Here is a 13,774-nt window from a genome sequence, read left to right as displayed (position 1 = left end):
TAAAAGATTGAAGTGGACTTTCGCTTCAAAGGTTTTAAAAAAAATCGCGGAAACTATAACCAAAATAATGAATCTTTAGAAAGCCGCACTTCACACAAGGTGATAAACTGTGGCAGAGTGTTAGGTTCATGTGTATCAATACATTGCTGGATATTAATACACGGTTAAGACATTTCAAAAATTGATTTTGGGATTAGTTTTTATTTTATCAGACATTTTTCAGTGTGATTTGCTAGTTTCTGTGGGCGTAGCAAGTGGCTCTTTACACAAGTACAAAAAGTGTGGAAGGGTTTGTGCAATATTAAGAGCGACTATGATATGTGGTTTATGATATAATCGGCATTTTATTAAAAATTATTTTCCAAATGACAACTCTTAACAGTAACAGTTTTGTTAGTAACAGCGAAAAACAGTCTTTCCTCCAAAACAGTCCCCGTTAATCAAAATTCAGTACAGTTTGGTTCCGACTGTTTTTGCGGTAAAAGTCGTATTAGAAAACATCTTTTAAACGGGCATTTTCCTGGTTACCAACAAACATTAATGCTTTTCAAACAACAGCTTTTGTTCGTGAATTTAGAATAAAAAGGATTAGAATTGAATGTTTGAATTATGATTAAATTGTTTTAGGAAGAGCTCAATATTGTTCATCGTGCTTTATAATCTCCACACCTCTATTCCATTACGAGCTGTTATGTGTAAAATATAAAGTAAAAACGTAATTTCATAGATAAAAATAACGAAGCTTTGTAATAGCTTTGCAAAAAACAAGTTAGACAAGCATGCAATTTTTTGCAGGGGAAAACACAAGATATATACAGCTAATGTCAAAACAGGTATTGTTTTTGTGGAGGCCACAGCACCCAGTCGTTAGCGTGTCCAGTCAAAAAAATTACTCAGCAATTTTATTTTGCGGAAAAAGTTTTTATAACAGTTATAAAAGAGGTTACCTACCTGTATTTAGCATAAGAAATATAACAATTTTGTTGTAGCCAAACTGTATTTGGCTACTTTTTAGTCAAAAATTAAAAATAATAGAAATAAGTAAGACTAGCCACTTAGCTAGCTAGCTGGATTTCATGCTCCGTTATAATCTGTTATAATCTACGTTTGTAGCCAAAATCATAAAACTGGTTTGTCTAAGATTTTTATAAGGCTAGAAAACGTGGCATTATATTTATCTTAACTTGTGGAAACATATAAATAACCAACAAAACTAATACAAAGCTTTAAGTGGCTGGGTAGCTAGCTATAGCTTGTCTGTTAGGTAAACAAAAAAGAAAGCAGAAAAAATGGCTAGAAAGTAGTTTTAAAAAAAAATGTAATCTTGTTGAAACACAAATAATATTTTTAAAAGCATTCGCGAAGCAAAAAGTTAAAGCCAACAGTTAAGAAACTTGCTTTCTTTCTCCAGCAGTGAGCTGCTCCGATCTTCTTGCTAAATTTTGAACTTCTTTCGGGGGAGCGTGAAAATTGTTGCTAAGGATTCTAAAGAGCTTGAGTTTATGCTTGATCTTTTATTTTAGCGAGAGATCGTCCCTGTGCCAGTGGGGACCCGACGAGTTTTTCATCCCTGCACTAGCAGACTTGCATTTCGTGCGTGGTTAACACAAGTCGCTATTGACACACGAACAGAAAGACGGCTATTATTAAAAAGACTAGCCGTTAACCCGTGGAAAAATCCACGGGGTCGCCCGTCCTTTAAATTTACCCGTCGCGACAAAGTGGATAAAGATATATCGCATTTGATATTCGTGTTTCCGTAACACCATTGTCTAACTCAGCGGGGGGTCCGCGCAGAGACAGACAAAATACGACTATTATTAAAGAGACTAGTCGTTGTCCGTGGAAAAAACCACGGGTAAGCCCATCCTTTATATTTAACCGTCGCAACAAAGTGGATAAAAATATATGGCATTTGATATTCGTGTTTCCGTAACATCATTTTCTAACTCAGTGGGGGATCCGCGAAGAGACAGACAGACGAAGGCTATTATTATAGAGAAGAAACCGTTACATTGAAAAACCCAGAACGGAATTATAATAAAATGTTCATTGTTTTTCGGAAAAGTTCCTTAGGCTTAAAACTTAAATTTGTGCCCCTTAACGCCCAAATAAATCTTAATTATCCTCACAGGGAAATATGTTTGCATTTTCATTGTGTATACATTGTTTCGCTTCATAATCGTAGGTTAATACGTTCTGTTTACTTATGCAAAATGTTTTAATGAGTTAAACGCTACACTAAAAATTTTGTTTGATTTCGTTTATGTTTGTAAACACGCTAACAAACGCTGCAAACTTAGTACCATGAAAATTTAATATACGAACAGATTAGCTTTCGATACATAAACAAAGTTTATATATCGAAAAACTAACACTTTTGTCAGTGCAATATTATTCTTAGGCGTGTATGAAAGTCGTTGGTAAACATAAAAACACTGATTGCAAATATAGATACTGTGAATGAGATACTCTAGCATTACAAAAAAAACACAACACGGGAAGGTTTGAAAAATATTACTGCGCGTAGTATTTGTTTTCATAACACAAGAGGCCATCATGCAACCGAAGTTTCACACAAGAATATCTATATATACGATGGCTGTGAAACGTGAAGACTAATTAGCTTCCAGCTTCAGTAAAAGTTATTTGAATATACGAAGAGTTATTTCATGTTTTAGTTTATTAAAACAAGTAGCCAATGAGATGTTTCTTATGACGCTTTTCATCCTTTGTTTAATTTTAACCGGATGTGTATTGGCGCAATATAATCATGAACTGCCTGCGAGAGGTGCATATCCTTATCACAAAGTAACGCTAGCAGCTGTCCTTAGAGCACGTGGTTTTAATGCGTTTTATATTGCCATGCTTAAAGAGGGTTTATACTCAGGCCTGTATGGCAGAGGCGAATATACTTTGTTTGTTCCGTTCAACTCTAACTATCAAAACCAATCAAATACTGAAACGATTAGGAATTTAAATAAAAATTTTGGTTGTTATGTTTTTGATAAAAAGCTACCAAGCAATCTAATCCGTGATGGAATGAGTTTAACTGGTATTAATCGTTGCACAGTATTCATGAACAAAATTTACGATAGATTTGCAAAAAAGGTAACCTTGTGGATTCATGGCGTCAAAATACTGGAAGAGATTCAAACTGATCATAATATTGTTTACATAATATTAAGCAGTCTACAGATTCCATCCCTTTCTTTGATCGAGTATCTAAAACAGAGCGGCAACCATCATGTCATGTACAGCTTAATGAAAAAGCAAATAATACACTTTCAATTTCCATTTGGAGCTACATTTTTTGCGCCTCTTGATACAGCCTTCGTACATTTGCCAGGCACCTACGTAAAAAATATATTCTCAAATGATACTGAAGCTAGGGTAAGAACTATAATCTTCATCAATAACGAAATTTTACCTTGTGCCACGTTTATGTATATCCGGTCGTTTAGACATTCATACGAAGTCATGTCATTACGCGTCCTATGTGCAGGCAACGGTTGTTTTCTGACAAAGGCTGGAGTAGATACATTAACAGTGTAGGCCGTACAGTCCAGTTATATCAAGATATGTACAACACACAGGCGTCGTATGTCAATGGAGCAGCTGTGTTGACAACAACTACAGTAAACGACGGTTGGATATACGGCATAACAGATACAATCCTTCCAGAAATAAGTATGTCATTTTCTTCAAATTCTGTTCTCTTGTTTTAACCTTTACACTCACTATATAAACAACATTAGACGTCAGTATTTTCCTAAGAAGAAAATATATAAGATTTAAGGCTTGGATTTGATTAGGTGGGAAACATCCTTGGCGTCGTTTTGCAACATTTTTATAAAAAATGACAAGTCTGTTTTGTGAATTGCGCTCTTCCTTGTTAACACAAAGTTATCGCAAACAATGCTGGTATGATCTAACACAAAGCTTTTGGAGGAAGAGAAATTGTAAAAAACCCAATCAGTTTGGCGTAGTGTATTATTCTTAAGGATTTGTGTAATATTTACCGGATATATATTTAGATCTAAAAGTTCTGGAAACACTCAGTGCATTAAACTGCCACACTTTTCTGCACAATCTTATATCCACCAATCATATGTATCCATTCTCAAACATTCTTCATGCATATACGTTATTTGCACCAACCGACGAAGCCTTCACAAAACTCCCTTCTGACGTCAGTAGTCGTTTAAAACATGATAAAGAATATCTCATGACGCTAATGAGATTTCATGTTGTGAAGGGAAAGCATGTCAGTGAGAACTTTCCACTTCAAACTGTGCTCAGTTCGACAGCGATTCACAAAGCAACTCAACAGTCACTAAAGTTACATGTTGATGGAAACCAGGTCAGTACTTTCTTCTAATATGGTGTTTCTTCATACACTCCATGTTAGAAGTATTAGAATTTTTTTTTAAAAAAAGTACAACATTTCTCTGACCAGTTCCGACAAAATGTAGAGAATCCACTTTTGTGTCATTGATGGAAATAAAACTTTACACGTCTTCATGGAAAAAGTCTTATGATTTCAAACATATACCTTATCTATAACTAAAGTTATATTAGTACAGATACGACCTCCCCGTCCCTCTCACCTCACTATGTCTGCTGCTGCCCATACTTGAAATTGCGTTTGAATTTATTACATGCAATATAGGCTATCTATAAATACACATTAAATATCGAGTTCATGTAAATAAAGTACAAGTGTGTCTTTGCTGATTGCTTGTGGTTGGCTGCTCTCCTGTAAGCATGTAGTTTTTTATAAAATTGAGACATTTTCTGCTCATTCTATATTTGAATTTCACAGGTGACCACGGTTCAAGATGGAATTGTATTACATCCTGATAATTTGGCACTGAATGGAATCATACATATTGTTGATCGTGTTCTTCTCCCTCCAACGAAGAAAGTCAGCGAACTGTTCAGAGCAACAAAAAAGTTAAGAATCTTTCTAAAGTTCTTCCGAAACACAAATGAGACGCTGTATAATTCTGTAATAGACGGTTCAAGGTTTTATACATTATTTGCGCCCACAAACCGCGCAATGAAGGTTTTTTTTAATCAACTTGGAAATCAATTTTCGACTGACACTAATCGACGAATGAATGAAATTTTGCTGCGTCATATAATTCCGAAACCGTTTTTCACAACGCAAATTTCAAAGTCAAGAAAAAAAAGAATAAAAACACTGGAGTATAGAAACCGTCATTTTACAACTCTGCATATTCAAGCCGATCGCAAAGGAAAGATGTTTCGTATAATTGAATACAACTCCAACGTGACTACGCCAAACTTAGTTGCAACCAATGGTATAATACATATCGTCAATAAAATTTTTTCTGAAGTTAAATTATAATACACACACTTTGTACAAGAATGTGGTTTTAAATGACTTAAGACTGAATTAAGATAAGATCTTCATCATTTCGTTTTATGTTTTCTTGTATTATTCGGAAGAAATAAGTTTTGTAAGTTATTTTAATTTGTCACAGAGTTCGAAAACCGAATCCAATCTCCAACTATTCCCCCTATTTGTTTTCAGAAATATATCAAGACAAAGTTATCGTTATTTTATAAATGCCATATCAAACACGATGCGAAAACAATTAATATAAAACACAGTAAAAAAGTGACGCTGCTCCTAACGTTGTGTATGAACGCCTGTTGTTTTTTCGAAGCCAGTTCAAAAAAAGTACATGTTTTAAACGGGATTGTAAAACAAAATAGAGCGAAACAGAACAATAAATACATTGAAATTTGATTGCTTACTTTGCCTTGCATATCACAACGATCGTAAAGATGTCAGTCGAAGAATTTTAAGATTAACAACAAAGAAAAAAATGAAAAAAGAGTTTACCTTAGTAAACGATTTTCATTGTGCGGAGACGCAGTTTTTTCCATTCCGCCAATGATTATAGCATCTTTAAGATAATAAAACACTCCACTAAAAAGTATCTTTTTGTACCTTTGCTTTCATAATTCGAAAAGTTTTATTATTCGGAAACGGGACAGAAATGAAGTGTCAAGGATTTTTGCAGAGTTACAAATGAAGCTTTTGCCACAAGATAATCGTAGACATCTGGACGTGTGTGTCTTAAACTTAATGTAGCAGAAAATTTGAGAAAACGTGAAAAAAAGTTGCGCTTATATGGGACAAGCGCTACGGTTTCTCGTCATAAATAAAAACATTTATATCATTTTAACAAAAAAATAGTTCATTGTTGCGATTGTGAGTTTCTGTTCACGTTTTTATTTTTCTCACCTCAACTTATAGCAACTGTAACTTGGAAAATAGTTTTTGTGGCATTAATCTAATGAAAGAATTAAACGCACGCAAGAGTTGTTGACCGCTGGATCAAGTTTTTTGGATTACAATATATGATGCGTCTTTTTTCATACTGTTCTTTTAGGGGCATTATATTTTGCATTTTGCAGAAAATTACCATAGAACCAATGGTTTTTTTCAAAATGGCATAAATGAGTTTTCCTATTCGTTTGCAGACAGTCTTGATTTGATTTTAAATGCTTTGTAACCTTTCTTGTTTGTTTTTTAGAACTTGTTTGTTTTTTAGTACACATACAATCATGGAAAGAAGCGTCAGAACCAATTCATAATTGAGAAATCTTAAAGATCTATCTGTTTTTGAAACCCTGCTGTTGACCGAATGTTAAAATTCGTTTTGTTTTCAACATTTTAAATAACTTACCTCCTGCGTACTGTATACAAAATGTAGTTTGTTCTTTCGTTTGTTCACCAATATAAAGCCTTTGTGTACAATTTGTATAAAATTTGGGCTCAGTGTTTCCTACTTTTGTGCTATTATGACACACTTCTACACAAAGAGCATTGCCTATTGTTACAGAGATTAAGGGAATTATTTGCAGCAACCAATGATTGTAGTGCTTCACACAATTTCATTGTCATGGAAAACTTTTGGCATTGTTTTCTTTCATTTTGTTTTTGCTTTTCCTGCTGCTTGTATAAGTGTCTTGCTTTAAAAATCGCATTGTCTTTATTTTATGCGTTCGCACAACAGATAAAAAAATAACCAAAAATTTTGATTGGCTTGTCTATTCGGAAAAGTAAAGAAAGTTAAAATATTATCGACTTTTACTTTTGTTTCGTGGAACAACAAATTTTTAAAAACGTGACAAAAACAATACTGCACAGATGTATAAAGAAAATATTTCTCTTTAGTTCGGCCTATAAATAGTATTTATTTCCCGTTTAAACACGAGCTACAATTTTAGACTTAATACTGAATAAGATTGAAAAAGGCTGATTTTTAGCTCCAAATAAACAGATGTAAAGGCCAGGCAAACAGCGTTGATTGTGAGCAACGAGCGAATGCATGTAAAGGTTAGAAAAATCAAGAAAACAGGACGTGCTGACGTCAACAAAATTCATTACAGGAAATTAAACAAATAACATGAACTCGTAAATCTTAACTCTGGTTTGCCGTACACATACCTTTTTAACAGTGTTTACAATTGTTTGTGGGACGAAATTTGAAAGTCGACCCTCTTTTTAAAAAATACGTCGGAAATTATAAATCTGTGAATAAAATACGTCCGGAATTATACATTTTTGAATACGCCGGTAGACGACAAATTATTTTTTTTATTCCGCAAAACCAATATCCTCCTAATTCGGTTTATTTTGATGATTTAAAAAAACAAATAACTTTCCACTATCGTTATGTTTGTTGTAATCTGATAACAAAGAATGCTTGTGTTCATAATAGAGAGTCTTATCACGAAAACTAAAGTCAGAAGACTTTGTAATTACGGTGTAGAAAAATGTAGAATCAAGTTATTCCGTCAAAAGAAAAGAAAAGTAGCATCAAAGTCGTATTTTGAGTACAAAATGACGAATGTGTTGGAGTCTGCCCGTATACAAGGAAATTGATCATAAAAATTTAGATATGAATTAAAATATAACCTAGAGTGGTAAATATTAATAGAATGTATTAGTTTAAATGGGAAAGAATGAATTTTTAAATCTTATAAAAGATAATTTAAACATTGTAGCTATTGATTGGTGAACGACTCATATGCTTTTTTACTGACATATTTTATACTGCATAACGAGTAGTGTATTTGAGCAAGTTTGCTTCACATCCCTAACTGCGTCATTCATTTATGCAGTAATCTTTGGTTACACATCATATAGGCTTTTGTTGTAAAAGTTGTAGTCAATACATCTACAATTTGGTAAAAACCTTCTATTTATCCCAAAATCATTCTTTTCACATATGCCGAATGTTTTTTAAGCTTCTGCATCATTACGAGTGTTAATTATCTTGATCAAAACTTGTCTGTGACATTAACTAACTTTTAAGTTATTTTGTGTGTCTAATTTCTACTTAGAATTACCATAGGTGAAATAGTTTTTACCAGCTATTATTTACACAAAAACTCGTGATTTGATTTAAACACAGTTCGACATTTAACAAAAGTACTTGAAAATGAACTATTTATCTATCTTCTACACGTTTTTATTTCTGTAATAGCTAAGTAATGAAGTTAGAACACGCGTTGTTGGTTCTTTGCACCATTGCATCATTTATTTGTATGGTGGTAGCTACTACAACCACTTGCTGGATTGTAAATAATTTCAAAGATAAAGAAATGTCAGGATTGTGGTTGAAATGCGACGCAAAGGAATGCAAGACGTTTGGTAGTGAAACTACGTATTCTTTAGGAGCAATGCAGACGCTATCATTATTTGCGTGCATATTTTCAGAAGTAACTATCTTTTTGAGCATTATTGGTATTTTTTGGGAAAAGATAAAATTGCGTTATGTTGCTTTGTTGCCCATTGTTTCTTCTCTGTGCATGGTAGCAACTGTTTCCATATATCCACAGGAAATGAAGGACAAATTACAGCTCAATAATTATGTTCTGGGATGGAGTTTTATAGTGGGCTGTATTGGAGGTTTTGCAGAAATGAGCGTTGCTGTTTACTTGCTCGTTACCACTTCCCCTCGCCAGCGTACACTCGTTATCAATGAATTTAGGGATTAGAATTTTTTTATATAATTATTTCACTGGAAAAACATAAAACATTTTAATATACTTTTTTTATTTTTAATAAATACTTAAGTTTTTGTGAAACTTGTTTGATTGTTGTTGGAACACTTGGTAAAGAGGGTGACATTTTACTAAAAAGAAAAAAAAAATTATTCGGGACTTGAAATTGCCATTTACCAAGGAAAAACATATAACAAGCTTCTACAATGAAAGTCCTACCGTTTTCTCTTCTTTTTACTTCTAAAGTTGTGTTTTTTTCCTGGAACTTTGAGTTAGGTAACAGTAGACAACGTTTCCAAGCGATAGTAACAAATTGTTACTAGTAAAAAGATAAAACATTAAATCGAGTTGATTTTCTAATTTGTTGTTTTTTGCAAAAAATGGCTGCTCTCAACAGACGAATTTATTGCTGAAAATTCTAAGATTTTTTATGGTGTAGAAATAAACAACGTCGTAAAAAATACGTAAGAAAAACATGTGCGTGATACGACTTTTCATAGAAAGAAGAACTAAAGGCCTACACAACGTTTTGATTAAGGATTTAATTTTGTCACGAGTACTTTTTTAAGGGCCTCCACATTCATGTTATTTTGTTCTTCATCTTGTTTACTTGATTGATATATATATTCTGATTCTCTACATCCATTTGGTGTTGATAAAAATTTAACACAGAAGCGAGATCTTTACGTTGTTGCTAGCCATCTTGATATGACCTAATTAAAAATTCTTTCGTAAGTCACGTAGATTTCTACGTTTTGATTGGCTGTTAAGTTGAAGCGCAAAATGTAGCGCTCAAAAAGTAGAGCCTGTGCAAATTTTTTCAATCGACCCTGCGCATGCAAAAGCGTGAGATCAGCGGCATTATTCTGATAATGTGCATGCATATATTAAAAGTCACAGCGCTTTTTACGACTGTGCGATAAATGCAGTTGTATGAAAACCGGCCCCTAGTATGCTTTTTCTTTTTAATTAATTGAAAAAAGAAATAGTTATGGTAAACATTTTTTTAAAAAATACACGTGTTATCAAAAACAAGAAAAAATCGTAAAATATGAACGCCACTTTAATTATCAGCCCCGTACGCTTCAAAGTTTCAGCAATGACGGCGTGCTTAGTAGACTATTTTGAAGTTTTGTAGGTCGTTTATGACCTTTTCGTTTTCTAAAAAATTTGTATTGTGGATTAAAATAGATATCAATACAATGTTTCCCCTTCTTTTTATCTATTATTCTGGTATAAATTTGTAAATAATTGAATTTGTCAACCAATTATTGACGTCCTTGATTTGTGATAACTTCATCTTTTTGTTTAAAAATGTCTTATTTTTCAGACTTCCCCTAACACTTATCGGGACGTTTGTACACAACAATGTGAGTAAGAATATGGTATAGGAAGAATGGAAAATTCGTATTACTTACATTAGAATAATTGCAAATGAAAATTTTTTATTTATTTATTTATTAAATTTTTTTTTTGGGGGGGATATGACCCTTCACTGGTAACCAGTATAAAACTTCTTTTCTCAAAATATTAACCTCATATTTTTTTATATTTTAACTGCTTGACTTATGTGTGTATTTTCTAGAAAAGGAAAACAAACCAAGATGCAGAAAAACAAATTGTATTTTTTATGAACAGTTATAATGCGCATTAATATAAAAAAATTCTATTGTTTTATCAAAAAAAACATATTCTTCACATGCAATATGATCTATTTTTTTACAGTTTAATTAGAACCATAGAGTACCCCAATTCAGGTAGTGTTTGCAGTAGGGTTTGCGGTGATATGTTGTTCAACAAACCAAAATCATCTGTGTTCTCCTTTACCGTCCAAAATTTTAAATATAAAAACTTTGAAACAAGGCTCTCTCTATGCAAGGTTCGTATGGCAAATCTTCTGTGGGGGTTTCACTATATCACACCACGTACAATCGAACTTTACGGCTATCAAAAATTGGTTGTATTGTACACCTGGTAACCATACTATAGAATCACCCCGTGATATAACATTGCTTGTCTTTGTATCCACAGTGATTAACTTCACACAGCGGCTCAGTTTCAAAAGAAATATTTAGCGGCGTAAAGCATGTGGTCTGCAAATTATTATACAAAATTAGATGTGGCGGCGCTACACGTTGAAAACAAAAGGTAAATATTGACCTTTTTTTTTGATAACTGGGTCGAAATTCAATATGTCAAGTGAGCTAAAAGCCGTTTTAAATCTGTAAGGAATATTCACAAAATATACGCTTCAAATATCAAAAAAGCTACCCCAACCACTGCTCTAACCAACCATCCCAAACACTACCCCAATTGTAATACTCATGCTTTGAATTAACCCGCAAGACTTAAAGAAAATAAATGAAAGGAAAATAAGTTCTCTTAGCATTGTTATTACTATTGAGAACCTGTTCCAATATTTGTTAATAACGGCATGGTTTTGAAAACATATTTAATGATACTAGTGTATATTACCTTACATATATACATCATTAATTATTTGTACGACAACTTGAGAGTTATATAACTGGCACGGGATTCGAAAGAGTTTTTCTTCGCAATATCAACAATGTCAAGAGCATAATTGACAATGCTGTCGTTGAAGGATAAAAAAACTTCATGTGGCTGTAATACATTCCTATGCATATAGCTCCAACAACTCGTCCACTTTGTATAGAAAACAAACGAACACCTTCCAAGAATCCTTGATTGCATGAATGAGCCAATTTTGCGCACACAATCACTGCAAATGTTTGATCGGAAAGAAAAAACACTACGTTGCAAAGAAGGTTGGCAATCAACATCACATACCATCCAGTAACGTGTCCAACTCGATAGTAGAGCAGTAATAACAGCAAAGATGTCAGAATTACAGACATCAAACTTATAATACCAGTATAATACACCTCTTTGTTTGAAATTCTCCAAGATAGTAGAAATGCAACAAGAACCATGTTGGCGAACGCAACACCCATTAACAGAATATTTAGAACTGAATAACTGAAGTTTAATCTTGTGATAACAATCATGGGTAATATACGGAAATTTATTTGGTCCATTATCCCAAAAAATATGCAGATAATGATCATTAGGAGAGTGTCTTTAGTTTGAAAAATCTTTTTTGTTGTGCTGAATGCTGATGCAGAAGGTATATTCTTTCTCTCCATGGATTCTGCTTTCATGTCATATTCTCTTGATAAATCATGCGTAAAAATTAATACAACAACCAGTATTATGCAGCAAATAACAAAGAGAATAGGTCCAATAACATTGGCATACGTTATGTGAATACTTCCAATCCAAAAATCTGTTTTGAAACAAAATATAGAAATGCATGGCCCGCAGGCGTAACCTATTAAACGACTACCATTAATCATCATCAATTTTTGTGACACCTTTTCTTTAGGGTATGATCTTGCAACTTCTGAAACCATAAGTGGTGTCACTGCCATGGTAAACCCGCTCAAAAATCTTCCAAACAACGGAAACAAGGGAGATGTGTGAATGGTGTATAAAATGCTCCCGGCTATTGACAAATAAATCACTGATATCAAGCAAAGCTTCACTCGTCTAGTTTTGTCAGCAAAACGCGACAAAACGGGTGAGAATAATATGGGCGGTGCGAAAAAGCATCCAACAATTAACCCGTAAAATAATTCAGGATTGTTGGGTTTTACAACAGTTGATACATAAATCCATAGCGTTGCATTAACACATCCAAGTTCTAAGCCCATTAAGAAGTACAAAACCAAAAACACAATGTACGTTGAATTCCGTTTTTTCTCCCATAACAAAAATCTGTCTTGCGAAACCATTTTATTTATTTACACCTGCTATCAAAATCTTTTCGACATGACGCATTACCGTAATTGCCAGACTAACCACCCCGTGGCCAATGAGCGAGGAAAAAAATTGTTAATAAAAGTCTCTTCCTAAATAAGCGCCCCTTCTTCGTTTTTTTGAGAAAAGGGGCGCTAATTCAAAGAACAACGATATTTACTATGAGTATTGCTAATGAAGATGAAGATTACATTATTGAAATTTCATAAAAGATACATTATTACTGTTATATTTCTTTTCTTTTTGTTTGTATTTCTATTTTTTATTCATAAAAATTATGAGTATAAAGTTTGGATAATTTTCTTCCCTAATAATATATAAATAAGCGCCCCTACGAAATAAGCGTCCCCTGTCAACATGAATTTTAACGTCCCGTGCGATTAATCCGTTATTTACTCACAGAAAAAGTTGTATTACTAGTTTCAATTACAGCCAAACAATTAAACTGATAGTTGTATGTATACAGGCTCTTTTAGACAATAAACTATTTGCGCAAAGTTAATAAATAAGGTAGCAGAAAACTATTTAAACAATTTAATTGACGTTCTCACATGCACTAAGTTATTCAAGAAATTATTCCAATGTGTCGTGTTTGTAACATCACTGCTTCATTTATTCATTCATTCATTCATTCTCACTCATTCTATTAAAAAGTGAAAGGTTAGAGCATCATAATTCTGCACAAGTTGGTAATTTTACAAAATATAATTAATAACAGGTATAATCTCACATGATGACTTGTTTTTCTTGTTTGGCTTCTTCTACAGTGCAAATTATATCGTAATTGCATCTGCGCAGTGCAATTATTTCTTAATCTTAACTGCACTCTTTAAGGAGCGCTGATAATTTAAAAAATATATATAATGTTATAATTACTATCGAA

At 33.2% G+C, this 13,774-nt stretch overlaps 2 protein-coding genes across 2 annotated transcripts; one reads left to right on the top strand and one right to left on the bottom strand.

The window, feature by feature from the left end:
* Positions 1 to 2,502: 2,502 nt before the first annotated feature.
* LOC130649279 (periostin-like) lies at positions 2,503 to 5,469 on the top strand. The gene is made up of 4 exons (XM_057455532.1): positions 2,503 to 3,393; positions 3,465 to 3,690; positions 4,038 to 4,363; positions 4,826 to 5,469. The coding sequence occupies exons 1-4, from the start codon at positions 2,707 to 2,709 to the stop codon at positions 5,372 to 5,374; spliced, it is 1,788 nt and encodes a 595-aa protein (XP_057311515.1). The 5' UTR covers positions 2,503 to 2,706; the 3' UTR covers positions 5,375 to 5,469.
* A 5,529-nt stretch (positions 5,470 to 10,998) lies between these two features.
* On the bottom strand, positions 10,999 to 13,138 carry LOC130649011 (uncharacterized). Its single transcript, XM_057455194.1, has one exon. The coding sequence runs from the start codon at positions 12,864 to 12,866 to the stop codon at positions 11,571 to 11,573; it is 1,296 nt and encodes a 431-aa protein (XP_057311177.1). The 5' UTR covers positions 12,867 to 13,138; the 3' UTR covers positions 10,999 to 11,570.
* Positions 13,139 to 13,774: the final 636 nt, after the last annotated feature.

This window comes from Hydractinia symbiolongicarpus, chromosome 7 (genome assembly GCF_029227915.1).
Source record: "Hydractinia symbiolongicarpus strain clone_291-10 chromosome 7, HSymV2.1, whole genome shotgun sequence".
NCBI lineage: Eukaryota > Metazoa > Cnidaria > Hydrozoa > Anthoathecata > Hydractiniidae > Hydractinia > Hydractinia symbiolongicarpus.
This window is presented reverse-complemented; position numbering and strand designations above follow the sequence as displayed.